This window comes from Tympanuchus pallidicinctus, unplaced genomic scaffold, assembly GCF_026119805.1.
Source record: "Tympanuchus pallidicinctus isolate F22 unplaced genomic scaffold, pur_lepc_1.0 scaffold43, whole genome shotgun sequence".
Classification (NCBI taxonomy): domain Eukaryota; kingdom Metazoa; phylum Chordata; class Aves; order Galliformes; family Phasianidae; genus Tympanuchus; species Tympanuchus pallidicinctus.
Genome location: NW_026294762.1, coordinates 918,562 through 944,720, shown reverse-complemented (window position 1 = coordinate 944,720; position 26,159 = coordinate 918,562). Strand labels below are relative to the sequence as shown.

Sequence of the window (26,159 nt, the reverse complement as noted above, 5' to 3'; positions counted from 1 at the left end):
CTCCTTCTGGCACCTCGACTGCCAGTGTTGAACTGGATGTTCAAGGGAAAGGTTCCTTCCACCCATCATGCCACTGATGCCACTTGGAGTAAGTGGATTGCACTGATTACACAACGAGCACGGATAGGGAACCTCAGCCGTCCAGGAATCCTAGAGGTCATCATGGACTGGCCTGAAGGTAAAAAGTTTGGAACACCACCAGCAGAAGAAGTATCACGTGCTAAAGAAGCCCCACCATACAATGAACTACCAGAGAATGAAAAGAAATATGCCCTATTCACAGATGGATCGTGTCGTATTGTGGGAAAGCATCGCAGATGGAAATCTGCTGTGTGGAGCCCCACACGACAAGTTGCAGAGGCCACTGAAGGGAAAGGAGAATCAAGCCAATTTGCAGAGGTAAAGGCTGTCCAACTGGCCTTAGATGTTGCTGAACGGGAGAGGTGGCCAATGCTCTATCTCTACACTGACTCATGGATGGTAGCAAATGCCTTATGGGGGTGGTTACAGCAGTGGGAGCAAAATAACTGGCAAAGAAAGGGCAAGCCTATTTGGGCTGCTGACCTATGGAAAGATATTGCTACCCGAACAAAAAATATGGTTATAAAGGTGCGTCATGTAGATGCTCATGTGCCCAAGAGTAGAGCTACAGAAGATCAGCGAAATAACCATCAGGTAGACCAAGCTGCCAGAATTGAGGTGGCTCAAATAGACCTGGACTGGCAGAACAAGGGTGAATTATTTCTAGCTCGGTGGGCCCATGAGACCTCAGGTCATCAAGGAAGAGACGCAACATACAAATGGGCCAGAGACCGAGGGGTGGACTTAACTATGGATGCCATTGTACAAATCATTCATGACTGTGATACATGCGCCACAATTAAACAAGCTAAGAGGATGAAACCTCTCTGGGAGGAAGGGCGATGGCAAAAGTACAAATATGGGGAGGCATGGCAGGTTGATTATATCACCTTGCCACGATCTCGCAATGGTAAGCATTATGTGCTCACCATGGTGGAGGCAACAACCGGGTGGCTTGAAACATATGCAGTACCCCATGCTACCGCCCGAAACACCATATTAGGTCTGGAGAGGCAAATCCTGTGGCGACATGGCACCCCAGAAAGGATTGAGTCAGATAATGGGACTCATTTTAAAAATTCACTTGTGGATACTTGGGCCAGAGAACATGGCATCGAGTGGATTTATCATATCCCCTATCATGCACCAGCCTCTGGTAAGATCGAACGCTACAACGGGTTGTTAAAAACCATGTTGAAAGCAATGGGTGGCGGAACATTTAAACACTGGGAGAAGCACTTGGCAGAAGCCACCTGGCTGGTTAACACCAGAGGATCAATCAGTCGAGATGGTCCTACCCAATCCAGCTCCCTACATATTGTAGAGGGAGATAAGGTCCCTGTAGTACATGTAAAGAACATGTTAGGAAAAGCAGTTTGGGTTTTTCCTCCTTCTGGGAAGGGCAAACCTCTTCGCGGAACTGTCTTTGCCCAGGGACCTGGGTCCACCTGGTGGGTGATGCAGAAAAACGGGGATGTTCAGTGTGTACCACAAGGGAATTTGATGTTGGGGGAGTGCAGTCTGTAATCCCATGTGTTAAGCATGATGTAGTGATGTAGAATAAGGGGTGGAATGTCATGGTTTTATGATTTTTGGTCATCAGTATTCCACACCATAACATCATGTAATGCACTGGGGGTGGGGTTTGATATCTGCCGAATGTTCGTCCGTCGGAGAAGAACTACATTTCCCCAGGAGGCTTTGCGGTCAGCAAGGGGATATAACTCCATGCAAGGTCACCTGAGCCTTCTTCTTCGCCTGCGCTTCGCTGTCTGCGCTTCGCTGTCTGCGCTTCGCTATCTGCGCTTCGCCGCCTGCGCTTCGCCGCCTGCGTTTCGCCATCTGCACTTCGCCGTCTGTACTTCAGTCACTCAACCGGACTGCACTTCTCACCCCAGGATTGTGGTGAGGTCTATACAATTCAAACAGACTCTCTCTCTCTCTCTTTGTAGTTTACTAATACTATATTTAGTAAAATCATTTGTTCCTCCTCAGATCAGTGCTGTTGTTTTTTTCAAGTATTTTGGGGTCCCCTGCTTCCCCTTTTCCAGAGGCGCGGATCCGCAGATCCCTCCGCCCTGCTGGTCACGGAACTGGGCCGGACCAGCCCATAAACCGTTGACACCAAGTCAGGCATTAAAAAAAAAAAAAAGAGGATTAACAACCTTCTAGGTGACATTAAACATCCTCCCCTCTGCATTTTAATGATTATAGTGACAATAATTAATGATGATCTCATGTTATTTTTCCACAGGGTCATTTCTGCAAAGGAGTCCCTCTGGTTCTGTGCTGGGCCTCTGAAAACAATGGACTCCAAATCATGTAGCTATGGGAAAATGCAGCAGTGCCAGCCCTGGTTCCAAGGTCTTTCATCCTTGCTAACAAACTCTTCAAATGTGCTATTTTAAACCCAACTTTGGTGTCAGTCTGAGCATCAGACCAGCATGGAGAAGGCTGAGGAACTCAGCAAGTTCACTGCTTCTGTCTTCACTGGCAGTCAGGCTTCTAACATCTCTCATGTTCCTGAACTTCTAGGCAAGGTTGTGGGAGAGCACAATCCCTCCCACTGTAAGAGCAAAGCAAGTTTGAGACCACCTGATGAGACTGAACATGTACAAGTCTATGGAGTTCAATGACATGCATCCCAGCCTCCTGGAGGAACTGGCTGATGCAGCTGCCAAGCCATTTTCCATCACATTTGAACAGTCATGACTGTCAGGTGAAGTCCCCAGAAACTGGAAGAAAGGAAATATCACTCCCATTCATAAGACAGGGAGAAGGGAAGGTGAAGGAAACTACAGGCCAGTGAGCCTCAGCTCTGTGCCTGGGAAGATCACAGAGCAGATCCTGCTGGAAGGGATGTCAAAGCACATGCAAAATCAGGAGGTAATCCAAGACAACCAGCACAGCTTCATGGTCCTCTGTGATGGAATGATGGCTTCTGTAGAACAGAAGAAGAGCAACGGATGTAATCTACTTGAAATACTTGAAATTATACTCACTAAATGAGATGTCAGTGCAATTTGATAAGAAGTGTGGAAGTAGTTTAATGAGTACTTTCATAGATTGTTATTTTCCATGTATGAGATATAATGAAGTAAAACAGATGGTAGTTTGCAGTGCATAATGTAAAGCATATTTACTTCCTGAATGCTTCATCTGTGGCTTTAATAAGAGGGAATTCTATTTTTTGTGTTAATGACTATCTGAAGAACTTGCTTTACTTACATATTTTAATGCTGAGTACCAAAGCACAAAGATTCACAAGTAGCTGATATAGAAAGTAAACCAGTAGGAACAGTAGAAAGGAAACAGAATAGATCAGATAATTTTATGAGAACATGATTTGAATATATCTTTCTTGCAATATGACAACTGACTTCTTTCTCTATATATAAAGAATGTGAGTAGAGCTCTACATTTTACTTTAATTAGGTGATTAAAAATGCCAGAAAAATAATGCTTCACTGCATTTTACAGTCTGTTTCTCCTTCTGTACTTACTAAGCTATGCAGGCTCTGAGCCTTTCCTAAGCAACATCTCAGATGATGTTCACGGTGAAAAGCGGTCCAGAAATCCCATGCTTAACTGCACAGTTAAGCGGAAAAAGACAAACATGACACAAAATAGTCTATTAAAAGCTGATCTATCGCAATTGGTTTGTTGTAGCTAAATTTCAGAGAAGAGGAGAGAGACCTATGTACTGAGAGTTCTACCATCACCCACATGAGAAACTTCTGGAGAGCTTCACAGGACGAGACCCAGAGCTCACATTAAGACATGAGCATCTTAAAAAAGTATGATGAAAATCTGAAGACCGAACTGGGAATATTTTCTTCACTTCAAGGCAACAGGAATGCAACAATCTTTATTAGACAATTTTTACAGGCAGAAAAAGAAAGTTTTCTGTGGGTATGATTTGGAAATTACTAAGGCCATGCTATAAAAGATCTCTAAGTTATGTTAGGCGGGCAGGCAGCCTTAGTTAAAACAGCTTCTTCTGTACTTACCATATAGAAACACTGATACAGATAGATAGCTACATGATACTTATCTGTCTACAGATCTTCATTCCTACGGAGATGCTTGTGTGGCTGTTTGAAACTACACAAGGGCAACTGTTCCTTGTCTAATAACTGAGAATAGCTTTCTGTGGGCTGGCTGGGGGTACATTTTACCATCCTGCTTTGCCTCACACTCCAGTTTCTCCCTGGACCATGAAACAATTCAGCGGAGAAAAAGCAGCAGTTTCACCAGAGCCACAGGCACCGGCTCTTGTTTCCCAGGGGGCTGGGACACAACCCGACACTGCCTGAAAGAAAGATGACATTCCTCCAGTGCTGTCTCCCCTCCCATCCCCAGCCTAGGGCTTGCTATAAATTTATCCTGGGCGCAAACTTCAGAGGAAGATTACACGCTTAGATACTCGCAATGCCTTGCACCAGGTAGATCCAAGAACAGTTTGGGTGAGCACATTGCTGTGCACAGTCAGCTACCCAGAGGGAAAGCAGATGGAGAGCCAGACAAAACGTACACAAGTGTTTGTAACTTCATGTGGCCAGCAACAACCATTTGATGGCAGGGAAATAAAGAACTGTTGGAGGCTTGAATGGGACTTTGAAGGAGATCTCGCTGCTATGTCTGAATCCTGGAACTCGCTGTGTCTTAATCAGATGCAGCTGTGCTGAAAAGCCTCAGTCTAGAAAATCAGAGAGAGAGCTAAAAGCATCGTGTTCATAAGGATCTGAACACACTGAGTGGATAAAATGCTTCTTAACCATTCAATGAGGACTGTAGAAAGAAAAAGTTTATTTCCCTTGCAGGTCGGTCTTTGGCAGGGCTGTGTCCAAGTGCAGTCCTGATGGAGAAGCTTGAGAGAAAGGAGAGCAAATGAACCTGGGAAATGTTAATTAAATGTGCTTGCTCAGATTCATGTTACATCTGAGTTAACAGAGGAAATGGAATGAGAAGGATCGTGGCAGAGGTGAGACACAACACAGCATCTATTCCAAGCACAAAGAACAGTTCTCACTAGCCCAGATATGCTACACTGTGTACCCAACTAAAACCTAACTGGAATTACAAATGCATCTCAAACAACAAACAAACAAACAAAGACCTACGGTTCAGTTTGCACCTAGAAAGGAGACAAGAAAATGTTTCCATTTTAGTATCACCTGCTTTGGACATTTCAAAGCCTACTTTTTAAACTATTCCATGGTCAAAAGTCACAGATATATTTCCGGGAACTTCTGCAAATATAACAAAGACCCTGAGTGTACTTTTATATGCCAAAATACCTTTAAAAATCCAATACTTATGTAAACACTGTCATGAAGACAATGCAGAAGTTAGGAAGCCTTAGAGTGGAACGACAAAAAGAATATTTTGCATCAGCAGTTATCACCAACTTGCTGTCCCTCAGTGAGGAAAATGTATTTTCTTGTGCTCCCACTGCTGTGCTGCTCTGTTTGAGGGCCCACTTCTGCTCTTCTCAATCAGGTAAAGTTCACATTCATTTCAACAGGAAAAAGTATCGCAGGATTAGGCCCAGGAAATAGTTTTTAAATCTTGTTGAGCTCTACAAAACACTGCAGACTTGGTGGTGGAGCCACATTCCTTGAAATGCTCCATTATTGGCTGCTGGTGAAAATGAGGTCTGCCTTTTCCCTGTAAGTCTCCACAAGTTTGTTGTTAATTAGGCTGAGCATCATTCTGACTTCTATAAAGCTAGCAGGGGGTTGATTAGGAAAACTGAAAAGAACAAAGACGGCAGTGAGGATGTTTCAAAGAGGGGCAGGAGGAGAAGGACTGAATCTCCCTGTCAGCTTGGGTTTGCCTTGGAATTTCTGCACCCCTTTGAAATGAGTGGTGTTTCAGCCCTCATCTGCTGCGTGTAAAAAGGTAACTGAGCTCTGAGCCACATGGCAGGACAATGCGAAGCTCCCTGACGCGCGTGCCGTGCACAGCCTTTTGGGGTCCGCTTGGTGCAGACTTATCTGAACACCTTTGACCCGACAAACAGCTTGATTTGTGGTTTCCGGGGAGACTCTGGCCATCCACGCGTGGGGACGGCGCTTCCTTCTGATGGTGTGCAGCAGCACGGAGCAGAGGCAGTTCAAAGAGGAGGAGGAACATGTGCATTGTATTTTCTGTATTAAGAAAAGACATCAGTAATGGCTCCTAAATAAGAGGCAGAGAAATTATTTTTGCACAGAGCCAAAGAGCAGAATTAGACTCAGATCTGACATTCAAACAAAAGTTGTCGGACATTTATTATTTATTAACCTTGAGGAAGTGCTTGTAACTTCAAAGAATTTCTCTTTTGGAGCCAAGGTAAATTCTGAGTGTGAAGGTCCTAGGCTGTGTCATCAATCCTTCAAGTCCCCTGTCTTGCCTTATTTTATATTAGCTGTACAAGAGAACGATCAGCAAGAAAATTGTTTTACTTGAAACCTTTTTATTTTTTCTGCTCGCCTTAGCACACGATCGCTTTTCAAAAATGAGATGAAGAACCAGTCCCAAATTGAAAATGATTTTTTTTTCTTTTTCTTTACCAAACCTTTTGATGTGAAGTCACTGTTACTAATGCCCCCCTACCTCCTGCAGCTCCAGCCCAAATTTGGGACAAGGAGTCACTTCGTCCAGCTGAACTGAAAGCACTCACTAATTAAGTGAGCCAAGGAGCCTTGCGCTCACGAGGAATGGCTAGGTGATAACCACGTCTGCATGCAAACGCCGAATCCAACCTCCCCCCCCCTCCTCAGCCCCTCCTTGAAGTTAAAAACTTTTGGCTCAAGAATGCGGTAGGGTTGTCCTCCTGCTACTCCCACTCCTCCTGCACCCCTTCCTCCGCCGCAAGGCCCTCCCCCTGCTCAATTTGGATTAGGCTGTACCTTTTCTTCTCTCCTTCAAGGGTGAGGGTTTTATTCCCTTCTTTTCTGCCCAGATCTCCACTAAACAAAGGAGCTCTGGGCACATCACCAGTTCCAGGACGTAAAGGTATTTAAACAGTTTCAGACTAAATCCAGACCTGCGTAGCTAAGATCTGATTTCTTTCTATCTGTAATCGCAATTCTTTGTTTGCCTAGCTGTATTTTACTGTTTTGCACATTTTTCGGGGGGTTAATTTAATTTGCACACTCAGAGACATGGCTTTTTGAGATGTCTTTCCCGATTCCTTCCAAACTTGCAGCTAAGTTTTAAGTCTGATTTAGTGATTGATTCTCTCTTTGCTTTGTCAGTGCAATTCTTGCAAGTGGCGCTTGATGGAATTTCTCAGAGCTCAAAGTAACTTTTGAGGCTTTCTTAAAATTCTCTTTTTATGGTGTAAAATGACTCTTCCTTACTCTCAGTAAGGACTGTGTTAATGCTCTCATGGTACGTGCCTATGTATCGATCATTTGTCATGCTTCTCTGTTCTCTGTGAGGAAATGGAGTTCCTTCATTTTAAGTTTCTGCATGAAAGCTGGAAATCTCTCGAAGTGTAAAAAATGTGGGTTTTTTATGACTTCTTTTCCATGTGTGTGCCACCTATAGAGCTCTGGGAGAAAAGTAAACGCTCTCCCTTTTGTCCTGCTGAAGATAATCACATCCCAGCCTTCGGCACAGGCATGTGCAGCAAGGCAGCAGCAGAGCTCGCAGGGCTGCTGCAGGAAGGGCCGTTTCTTTGTCTCTGCCTCTGCTCCCAGCCCTGCCTTTTCCTTCCCACTCCGTCTTTCTCATTCACTGCATTTGAAATATTAAGAGCCTGAAAAATGCATGCCCTCAAGAGCTGAGATTCCCAGCTAGGACATTGCTCTGAAGCTGGGAGGGTTTATTATATTATTATTACTGTTATTTTGGGTGTTCTTTTTTTTTTGTGTGTGTGTGTGTGTGCGCGCGCGCATGTGTGTTTTTTGGTTTTGTTTTTGTTGCTACTTTATTAGTTCAGGCTCACTCTGCCTTGTCTGGGCTGACTGTGCCTGCTGTGGGACTGGGCTGGAGCAGGAACGTGCTGCTGTGGGACAGCTGGGGGACGGGCAGGGGGAGTCGAGGGGCCCCGTCTCTCCGAGATATTTCTACTCTGGGTGGAGAAGGGAGGCCGGTGGGACCCCTCCCTGGAGAAGCACACGTCGGAATCCGGAGGGGAGAGCTGCCTGCCGGCCCTGCCCCGGCCGGGAGGAGGAAGGAAGGGACCCCGACCCCGGAGCGTGGGGGTGGGAAACGGAGGAGCCGAGCGCTCATTTGGACGTGCCAGCGCGGGGCCGGGAGATGCGGGGAATGGGAGGGGCGGCGCGGGCTGGGGGAGGAATACGGAGGCGTAGGATCGGGGGCGCAGTCTGGGGATCTCGGCCGTGCTTCCGCGCAGCCCCGCGCCTCTCTTCGCTCGCCCCGACCCCGCCTCGCCGCCCCGCCCGCTCCTCGCGGCGAGGCCCGGGCCGCGCTCACGGCGCTGGGGCGGCCTCGAGGCCGAGAGCGGTCCTCCAGGGGCTGAGCCGTGCAGAGCTGCGCCCCAGGCGCTCTCCTGTACTGTCGGAGCCGCATCAGATTCAGATGACGGCAAGGACTGAAACAGAGCCGCTCCGGAGGCCCTTGTGCCTCGTAACCTCGGTGCCCCTGGCAGGAGGTGACCTCCGCCCGCCCCGCGGGGCTCATTCCCCAGCACTGCACCCTGGCCCAGGGCAGCGTCCTCAGCTGCCCACAGGAGCTCGTGTCTCCCCCGTCACTGCACCCCAGGGGAAAAAGCATGGCTCCAGTCGTCAGGACAGGTCCTCACAGGCTTGCATGGGGCAGAAAATCTCTTGGGGCTGCTTTGGTGTGATTCAGGGCAAAACCCTGGCGGTGGGCCCTGCCCGATGCTTGTGCTCAGGTGCAGGCCTGAAGCCCAGGAGAGCTGGCCCTGCTGTGCGCAGCACGAGGTGTGTTGGCAGCCATGGGCTTTGCTCCTACACACCTCCCAGCATGCCCAGCCCTCTGCCTTTTTCTCTGTCACTTCACCATCATGGAAATCAGGCTTAGCTGAATGCACTGTCTTCATCCTCTAGCCTCAGACAACAATATTACATCTCACTCCAGCCTGCAATGACCCTTTTGCCTACCTCAGCACTGACATACGTGCTCCTTTGATGTGTTGTCTACCACTCGCTCTGACTGCTCAAAATACCAAGTATCTGAAGGTAGTTTTCAAGTGACTGATCTTTATTCCATGCCCTGGCCTGGCTAGAATACAATATAGTGGGGCCTGGGAAGTTGATCCCTGGTCTCTTCTTGCTTCATAGCTCTGCATCTCATATTGCTCATATTCCTCAGCTACCGTGCCGAATTCAGTAGCACAACCTGATACCAGGGGGTTCCAGGACAGATTGCTCTATGGTCACTCTTCTTTTCCCTACCAGAAAGGCAGGAAAATGGATGCAAAGGTAGAATAATGAGTTTTAGAGATCATTTGGTTCCGACCTCTTGGAAAGGAGGGCTTTGGCAATGATATGGTGGGAAATGACATTGTGAGCATGTTGGCTGTATGTACAAGGAGCCACACTCAGTGTGACTGTGTGACCTCACTGTATTAACTCTGGGGAGGGGCAGTCTGGGGTGAACAGTCATTTTAAAAACGTGGAAGCTCTTGAGAACACTTGCTTGTTTCTCTTTCTTCTGTCTTTGATTCTAGAAAGTGAACGGCAGGAAGGCACCTTGGCACTTAAAGGCTGCTGGCAAAATCCATTCTCCACCAAGGCAGCAGGGACCCTCCAGCTGGAAGAAGATTTCAGGGCAGCCAGGAACCGTGGAATCCGTGCCATCATGGGGGTATTGTGGCTGGCCAGGTTCATGCTGGGATGTACAGCAGTTTTGTATGTGGAACAAGCCCAGGGTCAATATGAAGGGGACTTGCAGACAGACAGATTTGCAGGCTATGAGGAAAGACAGCCAGCAAACAGAGTGAGAAGAAGAGGCCAAGACACTTTACGAGGGTACGTTTAATGTTCATTTCTATTTTATAAAGCAGAACTTGGTTTATTATTATAGCACATAGTAACATGTCTACAGAATTGCTTTTCTGCCCTTTCGTTGAGCTCAGGAGGGAATCTGCTCTACAGACACAGGGTAGGAGGACAGCTCTTGCCCCAGGGAATTGCAAAGCAGGCAGAGAACCCAGGCTGCTGTGTGAATAGAGTGCTGTGCAATGAGCTCTTCTGCATTGATCAGTGGGTCACAGCAATTTCGGGTTCATGCATGAGTACTGTGAGGAGTCATCAACATCTTGCCTGCAGGTGGGAGGAGTCTTGGGCATTTACCTGGAGGGATGGCTCTGGCTGGTCTTTCTATCACCAGGGAGGATGTTGTTGACTGGGTGTGCTACCTCTGTCATGCTGCCAATTGATGTGGGTTATACTGTTGGCTGATTTTACACTGATAGTTGTTTTCTCTACCATTGCTAATGGGTGAGTGTACACGCTAAGTCATCTGTTGTAAAGTAAAGCTGGGGCTTGTGGCCCCACCTGAGGAAAAATTGGTATGAGAGCTGGATCTGTGAGGATTTTCCACTTGAGGAGGGAGACAGGGTTCAGGCAAAGAATTCTCAAGCCTGTGCTGGAGCTCATCTGTATTCGCTTGCTCTCAAGATGGTTCCTGGCCCTAGAATTGATTCTGGGTTATTTTAAGTCTGCCTGGCTGTAGTTCTTGGAAAGAGTTCCTGTGTTAGTGGGCAGAAACAGAGCAGAACGTGATACACGCGCAAAGTTTGGAGTGTGCCAGAGTCCTCCAGAACTTGCTGGGAAATGCTTCTTGAATGGGATGGAGCGCCATGCTTTCAGCCCAGACAATCAGATGTGCATGTTTGGGCTGGAGCTGGAACCCAGAGCTTGGCAGTAGAGCTGCAGCAGGCAGGGCCATGGTGCTTGCAGCATTTGCTCCTGGAATTCAAAAGTGCATGGCCACTTGCTTCTGCTGTGGTGGATTTAGAGATGTCTAACATCAGCTGTCCTAGGGGTTTGGACAAACCCCTCGCTCAAAGCTAGCTACCAAAAAAAAGTAGCCGTTAGCTCCCTCACATTGCAGGGCTACCCTGTGTCTCACCCAGTAAAATCTAGAAGGACTTTTACTGTGATTCTTTCAGGTATCTTTGAGTCCTTTCAGATAAAACATTCCAAACCTTTATGATTAAAGGGATGAAGGACATTTCTTGCAGAGGATAAGATGACAGTCTGCCAGACCAGAGACTGTGGCTGCCCAGGGCTAGAGGTGATCACAGTTTTCACAATGCAGATAGAAAGAAATGGAGTTAGTTCATGTGTTCATTGGTTATCCTATTTTGTGCAGCTCTGTGGGAAAGAAGCACAGAAGTGATATTTCCATTCCTCACAGGATCTCAGGGAAGGTCACTAGAAGCCAGTGATCTTACGAAACTCAGGGACTTCGGTAACCAGACTGTTTTCAAAAATGACTTAGAGCTTGAATTCTCCTGACTTTCAGTGGGCCTGAAGCATCCAAATGCCATACACTTTAAAAAATGGATCCTGAGTTCCCAAGTTAGAAATGACTTCTGAAAACTTTTCTCTGAAGCCTCAGACATTGGTTGGCCAACACTGAAGTAAATACTAAATTATCTGTTGTGTAATCGACTGAAGGCCACACAGTAAGTTTGAGGCAGGATGGGGAACAGGCCTGAAGTGTCTGGCTCCAAATCCCCTGCTGAGAGCTAAGGACCACACCACTGGCTCTTTGGTTTTCCCTCTGCTTTCCTAATGCCCTCTGAAGCAATTGCTGTAGGAAGAGAAAAACTCCACTGGGGAACGTGCAAGATCTGTTTAAAGATATCTTAGCAAATGTAAATTAAGATAGCTGGAAATTCATTGTTTCTTGGCCCTTGGGAGGGCAGTCTGTTGTTGAGAGAATGATGGTGGGCAATGCAAGGAGTGCTGCCAAAGCACAGTGGCTGGGCTCGTGCCTCGGGCACTTCCCATGCTCTGTGTCAAGTGACCCTGAGAGTCTCCCATGTTCTGTGTCCAGATCTCTCCTTCAGGATTTCCAGCATGTCAATGAACTGTCTGTTTAAAGTCTCCTTTTTCACAAGTAGATACACCACTTGAGATGAGAAATCTATTGCAGAATGGTGTTTGAAGTTGTGTTCTCCTGGGCTGAGAATACAGCAACAGATGTCACCAACTGTACTGGTGTGGATGGGGCTGTAAACCAGCGAAAGCCATCCCCTGCAGAGTTACAGACTCACTGCTTTTGTCGATTCCCAGAACCCTGCTAGTCCCTGGTGCTGTTTTGTCTAGAAACAAATGTAGAGAGGTGCACTTGTGGTTGAGCATCTTCCCTGATCTGTCTGACCACATTTATTACCCTTCTTTGGGACAATCAGAAAAGCCATAATTGTAGGTTTGGTTTACTCACAAGCTAATGCTTTAGTAGCAGAATAAATGAATTAACGGTAAGTTTTATTACTGCAAGTTTAAAGGTAGTTTTTCTCTCTCTCCTTTTTCTTTTTTTAATTTAATTTATTGTTATTTTATAGTGTAGGTATGTAGGTGGCATATCTTGGCTACTGCAATCATCTGTCCTATAAATCCACACCTCTAACATACATCTGAACCTCTAAATATATTTAACCGTAGTGTATTTCAGTAGTGTTTATGGCAGCACTTCAAATATTTGCTTTGGAATTTGCTTTCCAAGACCCACAACTTTTTTTTTCAGAGAGATATACTAATTTCAGTTCAGCCTTCATTTGAGATATCTTTGTTTCTAAGACTTTCTTTAGTTCTGAGACTTTCAGAATTAAAATACAATGAAGCTGAACTGCATTATGTGGAGTTCAACTGGTGGCTTCCCTTTCTCAGCCTGATGATTGTGTAAGACCTGGGCTGCCAACCCAGCCTGATTGCTCTCTATTTTTGGTGACAGAGTTCAAAAATTTGTAGACCACTACTGAATGGAAGGAAAGAGGCAAAAAGATTTTGTGGGTCTCCGCTCAGATCTAATGATAATGGTACAGCACATAGTCCTAAGTTCTTCTTCCTCTTCTCTTTTGTGGAAGCCTTCTACTCGAGGCTTTAGAGCTGTCCATATCCTTGACTTCTTGTTCATAGAAAGAATTCATTTTGTCAGTGCAAGTTAATAAAATCTATTTTCCTTTTATACAGTATGCTTGATACCTCCTATCCTGCCAGATCTTAAAAGCCTTTTATAATATTAACATGCCCTGAGCAGATCATTTTGTCCATGGCAGAAATGTTTTTTGCTGCCAAAGTGGAATATGACAGACAAATGTATGCATGAGAGAACTTAAAGCAATCAACTTCAACGCACTAGAGCTGGTTCTTCCATCCCTGAATGTGTTTAAAAAACATCTGGATGTGGTGCTCAGGGATGGGATGTAGCAGGGGGCTGTTAGATTTAGATTTAGGCTGAGGTTGGACTTGATGATCTTGAAGGTCTTTTCCAACCTGAGCAATTTTATGATTCTATGATTCTATTATACTTATTCTACCAATTAATTGTGCCCCTCTTTTTGTCCTGAGTGAATGGAACTATGGATTTTCTCCATCTCTACATTTTGTTTGATTTAAATTTGGGCAGGAAATTAGGATCGCAGCTGAACTGGACAGAGAAGAGTGACCAGGTGTCTTCCACTTCTTTCCAACTTGCCATATGGGGAATGTTTACCAACTCTGGAGGAATCAAGTATGCAGGCACGTTTGGTGTTCCTTCCTGCTGCTGCACGTAGCACACATTCCTACTGTACGAGTAATTCCCCGTGGGTTTCCCAGGAAAGCCTTGCGTAAACCCAAGCAGCACTGGATATCTGCTCTGCTTTGGTGTCCAGTGGCTTTATACGAAGCCATCATCAATTAGTATGTGGCTCACTTCAAAAGTAATAAGGCCTCCTATTTATTTGCATTGAAACAAGATGCAGAGAGCACAAAAACACTATTTGATAGAGCAAATACTCAGCTACAAAACACTATTTTCCAGCACAGTCAGCACCATTAGCTGTGCATTTTCACCAGCGATGAACAAGAGCTGCATGTCATGCTTGTACAAATCTGCTCCAGTGGAGGTGACCCACTGCTGCTGTCACCACTGCTGAAATGCAGGTTGGATGTGGTTCTATTAGAGAATAGTGCTCTGTTGCCTTCCCAATCTTTAATAAGGGGAAAGTATGAAACAAATGCAAAGAATGGAATAAATGCAAGTAAACAAGTGTATTATTCACCAATGCCTCTACAAATAGCAAATAATGAAATAATGTGGAGCAATAAATCGCAGCCAAAGCTGTGATTTAATCTGTCTTTAAACCCATTAAAGTAGAGGCAATTTAGAATTACTGTCTCCTGTGAGGAACAGCACTGACAAATCCATTTGTGAAGTAGGATTTGAATAGGATTATTAGTTTAATGAACTACTGAACAGTTTCCAAGAGCAAGAATGTGTTTAACAAAGGGGAAAGAAAAGATGATTAGTCTGCAGCCAGCTAAGCTGTTTGCTGGCAGTGTGATTTCCTGTAAGTTCATGGCTGCCTGTTTTTTTCAAGTCAGAATAAAGGCTCAGCTACAGCCTGACTTTAAACAAAACTAATTATGTCAAGCCCATTAATTAGGAAATGGCCACTGCAATTGAGAAGATGGATGAAGATGGAATGCTTCAGAAAGAAGGACATACATCACATCTCTTCTATTGCTCTGATCTATGCAAAAAGACAGAGAAGCATCTCAGTGAATTGTGGGGAATGGAGAGGAAGGACGCACTGTGACTGCAGGAGACAGGAGGAATTGATGGGGTGTGGATAAGCTAAACTCTCCACTCACCCCAGCTTTGAACCTCAGGTACAGTGTTTGCGAGGGGAACTACGGGCCGTGATTCTGTGCTGTGGCAGCCATTTACATTTAAGTTGACACTGTGATGATGTTTAATGTCAGAGGGAGCTGGGCACAGCGTAGATCAGCTTCACTGCTTTTCCAATTCACTGAGATGTGCACAGAGCAGATGATTTCCAGCAGCACTTTAATCTGACTTAATACCTAACATTGCAGTTCCACAAGCATCTTAGTACAGTAATTATTAGCTGTTATCAGCTCTCTTGTCCTTGCATAATGGGATCTCACCATCACACTGGCTCCCTGTTTTGCATTACTGCTGGCACTGCTTTCCTAATCTGTGTTGCTGCTGGAATGCTTGTGGAGAGGATGATGCCCAACTGGAGTGAGCATCCAGAGATGAGCAGAGCACAGGGCTGTCCCATTCAGAGGCAAAACCAGTGTGCATCAGCCTGGAGTCCTGGTAGGAGCAGAGCACAGTGAAACCACAGCCAAATCCCACGTGTCTTGTGGCATCTGCAGTTCTGTAAGTGGGGATTATTAACTCTCATATTTACTCAGCAAAAATATCAGCCCATATACAAATACGCTGTGTGACGAACACCAGGATTTTTATTTTTTTTATCAGAATCAACTATAATTTTTTCCCTATTGATACTTTAGGTTTATTGGAAACAAGCCTTTATAAAGAGCTGATCCTTGAAAAAAGCAACTTGTTTGTGTGTTTCATGATCATGGGCCTGATTCTGCCTTTGCTAAGGTTAAGGATAATACTTTCATTGATTTTATGAAAAGGAATTTGGCTCAAATGGGAGTCAGCAAATCTTTCTTGCACCATTACCGTCCCAGCCCTCGTCTAAGTTTAGTGAGCTGTTGATTTCCCAAAGTCCCAGAGTCGGAGTGCTTTAGATGTAGAAGCTCAACTTTGAGTCTTTATTAAGAAAAAAAAATTATTGACCTCAAATTGGTAGAAAATTCCCTTGAAAGTGAATTCCTGTTTTGAGCAGGAATCATGGCTGCCGAAAAGCACTGGAAGCTAAAATGTCCCATTTCTGAATTTTACAGCTTGTGCAGCCAGGCTCCACCTACTGAGTGTGTGTTGTTCCTGATAAAAGCCCTGAACCAGAGTGGTAGAAACACTTCAATAAGCAGATCTGTGGGATATTTAACCAATTTCAACAAAAGGAACTACATGCATGTACCCAAAGAGTTGTTGCTCGAAAGAAGCTGTGTTGCTTATGGCTGTCCACACATCAAGAGGGTTTTCCTTACAAGCCCCTGAATTGCATGCCCATGGAAAAAAGACTCTCCATCTTCAAGGAGGCAGCTGTGGGGCATCTCCATGTAGCAGCAGGGAAGAACATGGCAGGGGAGAGCATGGCCAAATTCTAGCGAAGTTTTCTTGCTTTCTCCCATCTCTCAGCTCCAAGACCTGATAAAAATGAGTTTAAGTGACAATATGTTAGCTGTGTGGCGCCTCAGTAAAGGTACGGCTGGAGCTTCTTTCACTGAGCTCCACTCCTTCCTTGGGAACATCTTGACAGCATCCAGATCCTTGTACTCCACACATGTAAACCTTTATATTTTGTCATAAAGCCAAAAGAGAAATACTACAACCAACAGAAGGAACAGTGATAAGGCAACACCTTCTGATTTAGGATTCTCATTCCTAAGTTTTCTTTATGTGTTGATTTTATTATTATTATTATTATTATTATTATTATTATTATTTAAATGATTAAGCTTGACCTTCTGTTTGCTTTTGTTATTGGCAGGAAACATTATGGCAAGTATTGGCATGGTAAAAGATTGTCTGGCATAAAGTGTGGTATACACAGGGCCTTGTTCAGAATTTTTAAGAAATGGGTTTGAAGTTTGGTTTATTTCAAAATGTGTGAAAGAAAAAAAAAAGGATGGGAGAGTCAGTAATGCTGCTTTCCAAATTAAAGTGTTGTGCAGTTCCTGGAAATCAGTTGCACTTTCAGTCTCTTTCAAAGGAAAGTCTACTCTCTGGTTTCTTGCCCACATTTAGGATTTAAGCAGATTTGCACAAATAAGAGCAGACTTCCCTACCATCATTCATACAAAATGCTTGAAGATCTGAATAAAGGAAAAAAACAGAATTACTGACAAAGAAAACGTATGTAATGAAAGATGTAGTGGACACACATTGCCAAAAAAAATGGTTAACATTATTGGTCTTGAACTTGCCATTAACTGTAGATGCATACAGTCTTGTGAAAGCAAGGCTTTCTTTGTGTTTTTCTTCTTTTCCTTTTATGAAACTGAAAAATAATGGGAGAATCTTGGATCTCGTGGCTCGTTGTGCTGAAAAGTATGGGAACTGAACTCCCAGCATACAGCAATCAACCACTAATGCCCTTTAAGTAAGTGAGATGAGGTTTTTTTTTAGAGGTCAGAACATTTATGTCAAAACAGAGAGGCCGGCAGACAAAGGAAAGTTTTGACAACTTGAAATAACTCGTTAAAAATGTAAAATCATTCATTTTGGATCCGTTTGTCTGCTTTCAAATTCACAACAGAGGTAACGCATTAAAGAAAAAAATGAGACGCGGGGTTTTTTTGGCAGGAGAGGAGGACTAATTTTTGATGTAATTACTGTCACGAGCAAAATAAAACTTGTGTTCCCTAGCTGTGAGTAAGGTAAAAAGGAAATGAATGTGTATTAATAAGAGCATAGTTCTGCACTCTCTCAAGGTGCCTTTTCTCTCCCCTGTATATACTGCCTATTTAAGCTCATAGGTCTGGAGAGGAATACCTGCTGTCTTAGAACACAGAGCAGCCTGCTCATAAATCTCCACGATTAATAACTGCTGCTTTGGGGCTCTGGCAAAATGCCCTCCTAACGATTTGCAGTGACCTGAGGTTACTGTTGCATGCCAGAAATAGCCAAGGTGCAGCTTTTGAATGCATGTATGCACATTGACCATGCACGTGTGCAGTGTTAGTTTGCAGAGTGTGTATATCCTTCGCTCAGCTTTGCATAACTTGGGTCAGCAGAACTTGGAGAACAGAAGGCTCCAAGGAGGCCTCATTGTTGCCTTCTAGTACTTCAAGGGAGCGTATAAACAGGAGGGGAAATGGTTGTTTATGAGGGTGGATACTGATAGGACAAGGGGAATGGTTTTAAACTGAGACAGGGGAGGTTTAGGTTGGATATTAGGAGGAAGTTTTTCACCCAGAGGGTGGTGAGGCACTGGAACAGGCTGCCCAAGGAGGCTGTGGATGCCCCATCCCTGTAGGCATTCAAGGCCAGGCTGGATGTGGCTCTGGGCAGCCTGGGCTGCTGGTTGGCGACCTGCACACAGCAGGGGGTTGGGACTGGATGAGCATTGTGATCCTTTGCAACCCAGGCCATTCTAAGAACTGTATTGTAGGCATAAGGGGTTATTTTGGTGTGAGCCAGTTGTGTCAGTGGCAGTCAGGCAGCCCTCTCAGGTTGGCTTTCCCTCTCTGTCCAAAGTCCTCTTCCTGAATCACATGGAGATGTGGAGGGAGAGTTTTTGAGTCTGAGCTGGAGATCCAGAGGTCCAGGATGAGACTTCCCCTTGTTGCAGGCTCTTGCCCCATTGCTTTCATGAGAGGGCTCACATGTATTGAGTTAGCTGCATCTCGTCAGGAAAAAGGAATCATAGAATCAAAGAATGGCCTGGGTTGAAAAGAAGCATAATTATCATGTAGTTAGACTCCCCTGCTGTGTGCAGAGTCGCCACCCAGCAGCCCAGGCTGCCCAGAGCCACATCCAGCCTGGTCTTGAATGCCTGCAGGGATGGGGCATCCACAGCCTCCTTGGGCAACCTGTTTGTTTCCACCCTCGATGAAATGAGGCTTAGAGACATTTGTGTGCAATCTCTAACGGCGATGTATTTCAAGTGGGCTGTTCCCAGAGCACAAGGAGCTGCCCTCCTGATTACTTTGAAATTCAAAATTCAAAGTTGAAAATTGCCTTGAGAGCAGAGCAGTTCTGGCACACAGTATAAAGGCCCACTGAAGCCTTCTCAGGCAGAGTCCATCATAAATTTGAGGCAACCCACTTTTTTATTCAGCCAAATCAATTTAATGTCTGGGAATTACAAACCAGGAATTTTGTTTTTTTTCTACTGCTTTAGGAATATAAACATACACTGAGAGGATGAGATGCACCGATTTCAGAATCTCAGAGAAGGCTGTGTTTGGCAGCAAGAAATCCCATCTCACCCTTCAGAAGATACCTTTTAGAGTTCACCCAAGAAGCATCTCTGGAATCACAGCACTTCCTTCAATTTATAAATTACTTTTAAAGGCAAAGAATTTCTGATAAATGTTTTATTGCTGCATTTCAATGCTGTTTCAATTTCAACCCAAAGATAATTAAATACGTATTAAAAAGTGTAAGAGACATCTGAAAAAAAAAAGTTAATTTCTCACCATTTTTGAATATAATAATGAAAATAGTAAGCATGAATATCTTTATTTGAAGCTACATAATTACTTACCTGTAAGGTATATGTGTAAGGTATATGTTCTCATACTGTGTGCTTCCCTAATTTAAGCATCAAGGCTATGTTTAATCATCCACTCTCTAGGAAAAATAACTAAAACATTAAAACAGATATTAAAATAATTGTTTAAATTAAGACTTCCTTTTGTTAACTAAAACAACCAGGAAAAATATAGTCTCTTTTCACTTAAATCAACGTTTCCTGGCTGTAGCCCGTCCTTGGTTCTGAGGGGAGGAGCAGTGATGCATGCTTGCTCCTCTTCGTAGAGCTGCTGTTTCCTTAAAGATGTCTGCAGTTGAGAATCAATGCGCAAGGGACAATTTCATTTGCCCTAAGAACTTTCCATGGCTCTTCATACTTGCTCTGCTATTTGGCACTATGTTCCATCCCCATTTCTCCTCTAAAATTTCTTCTACATACCCTTCCCAGATTACTCTGCATCCTCTCTCACCTTTATAAAATTCATTGAATCTCCTGGCTCCTCTCTTCTATCCTTTGCTCAAATAATAAATTCTCCTCAAAAGAAGCTGCAACACAAACAAGCTGTTGGCTTCCAGTCTCTGTCATGGTCATTTTAAGTGGATACCATCATTTCTGTGTTGCTCAACAAACAAGAGGTTGTTCCCATTCCAGGACTAAGTGACTGTGCTGTCACCTCTGAGCTATCTCAGTTCTGTTGCTAGAGTCTATTTGGCAGCTGAATTCAGGTGCTTGAGAGTTTCATCTCTCTGTGGATCTAACGTTGAGATCTTCTGAGTCCCAGCTGGGTCTGGGCTCAAGCAGAGGGCAGGCTGGCATTGTTAAGGAGCACAGATGAGAGAAGTGCTCAGTGATAGCACTAGAGTTTGCTCAGGAAGAAGCTGTGTGCCAGTTCACAACTACTTTTTGGGAGGTAGGATTGAGGTTTTTGGAACTGAAGTAAGGGGAGCTCCAGGAGCCAGAGAGATAATGGTCTCCAGCGGGAATGGGACATCGTAAATCTGGGATTTCAGTGAGCTCAGATTTAAATAGTTCTGTTGTCACAGATGAGCATCTCCTTCATGGCTAGTCCCACGCAGGGTCAGCTGCCTGGTTTTTCTGTCTTGGTCCATGCATATCACCCCAGGGCAGAGAACTTTGCTGACTGTGCCAGACACAGCATGAAGCAGCCCCTTACTGGGCTCATCCCATTGACACGGTGGTGGTCTCAGTTGGGGTATTGCTGAGAGCCATAGGAAAGTGATCAGTAGCTCTGCTCAGCAAGCAACTTCAGAATGTTCTGAATTGTCACTACTTTCATGCTTACAGTCTTACCCAGCAGAATAAATGCTCTTTCAAAGTGCATGAAATCTCTTTCAAAGTGCGTAACTTGTGCTAGTGTTATCAAAAAGACTGAAGGTGCATTTCTGCACCTTTAAAACTGGTTTCTTAGTACCAAATATAAGTGACATCACTGGGACAAACTTACTCCTAAAAGCTAAATAGAGGATATGCTGCTTTGCAGAACAAGAGAATGATTTCTCTGGTAGGAGCAGTTAAGGACCTCGTTTTCGGGATGGAATCAGTATCCTTACATTAAATGGGGTTGCCTGATATATTTCTCCTTCTGTGTATTTATTGATGATAAAGACAGCTGGCTTCTCTAGTGGCACTGCTCTTCTTAATTACTTTTCAAACTGTCCATCACAGGAACATGTATAGACTAGACTTGGGATAGTATTCAGTGAATGTACAAATAGCCCAGTCCTAGGCTTACAAAACCAATAAACCTCTAGAAGTACTTGCAGTGCATATGAAGGAGTGGGTAAGTCAAGAACTCCGCTCAAGATCCTTAGCTGTGCCTGAGGCCAGGGATGCAATTGTCAGCATGGTTTCAGATTTATTCTCGCCCCATGACACAATCCCAAATCCCTGTAGATGGAGAGATACACAGACAGAAACCACTATCACATTTGGCAGTAATTATTGTCCCCCTAGTGATCTGCACTGCCTGCAGTAGTGTTCCCACTTATTGTGTGAGATGATCCCTGGAGCCCAACAAAGAATCAGGCTAAGATCAATACCAGAAGGAATTCTGAATCATAGGAAAGATTTCCTATGATTCATCGAAGAGGCAAGATCATCTTCCTTGAAAAGCCACAAGCTTCAATCTTATACAACTAGAGAATGCAGTAATGGTATTGATGCAAATTCCTCCTATTTGACTTTGCACACGCATGAACTCCATGACAAGAAAATGAGTTGCAAGGACAAATACTCTAAAAAGTTTCCATGTCTCATAAGTAAAATAGATGATCTGTGGAAAGCAGATGCCCTTTCTGCAATATCAAATAAATATTTACCAGCCTGGAATTAGCTAAGTTGTCACTGAGCTGGTGAATTTACAGCAAAGAGTAACTCAAGATGGTTTGTGGATATGTAGGGTATTATGGCCTATGGCCATTCCTAAAACTGAACAAACAGAAGCTTTGAGAATTGCCAGAATCTGTTGCCAAGGGGTTTGATTTCACCATAAATATTTCTTAGATGAATTTTGGAAGACAAATAAAAACTGAAAGAACTTCCACTGCTGCCCCTGAAGACCCACTGTGTGAGTATGTGCTGTCTCCAAATGGAAGCAGTAGGTTCCCCAGGAGACAGTTGAGTTCAAGAATGATGCACAGTTGTGCTCAAGAATGATGTTGAACAAAGCTTTCACTAATGTTCGATCAGGGACCCAGGGTGGTGCCACTGGCTGTTGTAGATGGTCTGAACACAGTTTACTTTGCATTGGTAATGAACCCTTAGGAGCCTTTTTAATCTGTGGGCATTCAGCAGCTGCTAAGGTGCAATGCCAAGTTCATTTAACTGCCCCGTGAAGCTTGTACACAGGGACATGTGCACATGCTGTGAAACATCTGGAAAAACGTCTCTCCACCTCCTGTCTTCCCGCAGTCACACCCTTCTGGGTTCTAGGTCTACATTTGGTTGCATTCTTGTGACCACATTCCATGCTACCATTTAGTATCATGGAGGAAATCTCTTACCTCTTGGTCATTATGTTTGTGGTTTGATACTTAAGTTGTGCAGCTTCTCAGTGTGAGAACATTAAACTTGCAAGAGATGTAAAGTACTGCTGTCTCTGTCACCACTAGGAGACTCAAAGTAGTGCAGAAAGTCATTGCTTAGCACAGTGTATCTTGGCTTGACCATTTTAATTCAGACTCTTTTCCACTGAACAGGGAATAATCTTGGAAAGTAGTTCTCAGGAGGCTGCCGCAGCACTGAGGATCTGTTTCCACCCAGCAGGAAGAAGCTTTAGGCTGTGTCAGGGAGGGAAATGGTTCATGGCCTGACCTTGTAAAGCTGAATGCATTTGTTTCTTCAGTTACATTGTGGATCTGGAGAACAACTTCTGTTCAGCTTTATCTTAAGCTCATATCCTCCTGTTTGGAGAGATCTGAAGTCTGTCATCTTTGAAAACTGTCTTTTAGGACTATTTAAAAATGATGATAGTGAGCCAAGCAATGGATAGCATTGTGGCAAACAAGACAAAGTGACCAAGATCCTTTTCTCCTGTGAAGGTCCTGTGATCTGCAGAGGGTAAAGAACAAATGAAATCATCTCAGAGTGGATGGATATAGCTCTGCAGCTACATGGAAAGGTGTTAGGATTAAATGTGGGAAAATATCAGTACTGCAGAGCAGATTTTGCTTTAATTTCACCATAACCACATTCCTGGGAGATTTTGGCTTTGATAGGAGCCCTGTGCAATTGTCTTTTGGAAATGCAGCATCACTTTTGGTGGTAGCCCAGGGTATACCCATGGAGATGTTACTGGTAATGCAACAGTCAGTGAGCGCAGGGCAGATAACAAGTCTTTCACAACCATTTACAAAGGTTTAAATTATCATTTGTTTTCCTGGAAAGATGGTGAGGCCATCAAGGAGAATGTTGGAGCAGCAGGGAACAATCCCTGTGCAGACCAGAGCAGCTTTGAGAATTACCCCGGCCCTGGCAGTCCACCAATTTTCACTCACTTCTGTCTTCCTCTGATTTAAGGAATGGAAATACCACTTCTGAAAGCCAGCAACAACTGAGACACGCTGATTACCCACGACAGGGGAGACAAATCCTAGGCTGCTGCGCCTGCTGTCTGGAAAGCACACATTACATGTAGCCAAGGCTTCATTAGCTTTGGGTCTTCCTGGGTGGCAGAAGTGCCACTTGCAGGACATTGCACAAAGCAGTCCTTCCATTACAGCCTTCTGAAGAAGACAGACTTCACACTGGGCATTCGTTCTGCTAAGGCTGAAGGAGTGGGCAAAGATCTGCGTACATGCATGTGTGTTGAGAACATAGCTGTGGGTTAAGCAGGAAGTTCAGGGTAGCTGTACTTAGTTTTTGGCCAGACTTGAGTCTGCCAAACATTCCTAGCCCAAACTTCACATGCTGTGCTGTCTGCCCTCCTCTACCTTTAACAATGAGTACAGTTCTGCTGGGGTCACACTAGGCATCTGACAATAATTGGCAAACGGAGCCCTTTTCGTGTGCTTGCATCACTAGTAGGCAACAATTCAGTGCTCTAGGCTGTAGTTCTCAGGCTGTTAACAGGAACAGCCCGGTGCCACTTGTGTTCTGTCCCCACTAGGAGATTGGCATCCTGAGCCTGTGGACATTTTTGTGGTGTAAACTGTCTCCCAGTGCTTGCTCATGCTTCAGTGCTTGCTTTCCCAGTTCTCGGATGTAGTCACTGCCAGCAGGCAGGACTTGTTGCCATCAATTGAAATTCATGCTTATCTCTGTAATCCTATTGTTTATTTAAAGTGAACAAAGAAAATACTATGGGCATCATTACTCTTCCCTCTGTCCTTTCTTAGCATCATCCTTTAATCCATATTAATTTTTATTAAAATGGCTCTCTTTAACATCTCTTTAGCCTTTTCCTTGTCTGCACAGGCTCTGTTGCCTCCACGGCTCTGATACCCAAAGGAAAAGTCACAAGGCTATTATTGCTGTCTCAGCATTATAGTTATGTCTCTCCAGGACGGCATCATGTCTGGATAAGACCCCCTTGCTACTACTGGCTACCAAAGAGGTAAAGCTGAAATGAGGAGAGCTAAAAAAATCTCCTTATTCTTAATTTAGGACTCTGAAATATCTATGGGATTCAATTACCAGTTATAATAAGGATGTTGTGTGCAAATTTGCTGAACTTGAATGAATTTTCCTCTAGCTTTCACCTTCTTGTTACTTGGAGCATTTCACTACGAGTGGTGGCTGCTGTCTTCCGAACAAGTAAATGAGATGCTTTTTATTTATACCCTCTTGCTGAGAGGGACGTGTATTGCCAGCTTGTGTTTTCCAGGATCAAGATAACTGCTATTCCTTTCAACAAGCATTTTTTTTTCACAACTTTGCTGATGAAGTTATTGTTTTCCTATAAAACGCAGTTCTGCTTACTGAGGTCTTGCTTTGGAATTCAATTCTCCCTCCCAATTTCATTCTCCCTCCAGGTAGTTTCTGTGGCACCATTAACTTCAATGAATTCTCCCCAGGTTTTGATTAGAAATTCTGCTATTTTTTAGCACATGCTTGTAAAGATTCAGTCTTCAAGGAACAGCGGTGAACTTGTAGCTTAACTTACTATGTAACAGAGTGCCCAGAACCTCTGCCAGGATCTCTGCACAGGGTTTGATGAAATCCTTGGCTGACTGTCTTCAAGAAAATTTCTTATCTCTACCTTTGCACAGTTGGAACTTGCCATGCCTTGTGTTGAATTTAATTCAACTTCCACTTTCTTCTGTGTTAGCCTATGAAGCTGATGCCGGATTTCTCTTCCTTCCCTGATTTTGATCCAAAAACTCCTAGTATTTTGTCTGATAAAATAACTATGTAATATTCTTTAACTTTCACATGGGCTTGAAGTAGACTGAGGCCTGGGTGTCAAACTCGTGAGTGTGCTGAGAGCGATGGCTCCGTTCTGTGCATAACTGTTCACGTCTGCGTGTTGAAAATGGGGACCAGTAGACAGATTCAGAGGCAAGTCAAACTGCGGTGTTTGGTGGCCGTATGGTCTGTAAATTGCATCAGGAGTCCTATATCATTGAAGATCATCCATTCATCTTTTCTGTATCCTGAGGACCTGAGAGTTGAAACTTAGGATTTGCAGACTACCATCTGCTCAGAGTGAACTCTGCCTTCCGAGTTAATACTGACCACAGATGTGTATCTGCTTCTACTGAGATTTACAACTGAGTATGAGTGGCAGTACTGGCTGGCTTTGTACATTTTCCAACCTAATGCAATCAGGAACTGAAGCCCAGAATGTTCCCCCATCTGCAGGGCACTTAAATCCATGGCAGCAGAATCAATTCTGCATTCAGGGTCCCCTTTTATCTGCTCATCACAGAGAAGCAACAGATGCCCAGCCTCTTGGAAAAAAAGTAAGCCCATTTGAAGTCAAAATACAGATTTATTCTCCACCTTCAATTGTAACAACAAATTTGATAGTGTTACAGCTGAGACTTTGATTTTGCATTTTGAGTTTGGTGAAGGAGGCTCCAGAGAGCACCAGGCGAATGCAGCACATGTAGGCAGTTGCCCCAGTTTCTGCACAGGTCACTGTGTGCTCTGGGAACACCAGAACTGAGAAAGAGAGCAGCGCACAATTTTGCACAGAAAGTCATTTAATATTTGTGCTGCTCATCTTGTAGCCACCATGGAAAGCAGAAGCTAAGATTGCTTTTACATGGAACACCACAGAATCCCATAATTGCAGAGTTTGAAGGCACCTCAAGAGATCATTGAGTCCAAT

At 44.3% G+C, this 26,159-nt stretch overlaps 1 protein-coding gene across 4 annotated transcripts in view; it reads left to right on the top strand.

Moving 5' to 3' along the window:
* Nucleotides 1-8,886: 8,886 nt before the first annotated feature.
* The window catches only part of FBN3 (fibrillin 3), a 123,763-nt gene continuing 106,490 nt past the window's right edge, over nt 8,887-26,159 (top strand). For 3 of the 4 annotated variants that reach the window (XM_052702252.1, XM_052702251.1, XM_052702249.1), the window contains exon 1: nt 8,887-10,031. In XM_052702252.1, the coding sequence (XP_052558212.1) occupies nt 9,862-10,031 (170 nt within the window). In that variant the 5' untranslated portion in view covers nt 8,887-9,861. The remainder of the gene's footprint in view (nt 10,032-26,159) is intronic. The other variant, XM_052702250.1, reaches the window with a different exon arrangement.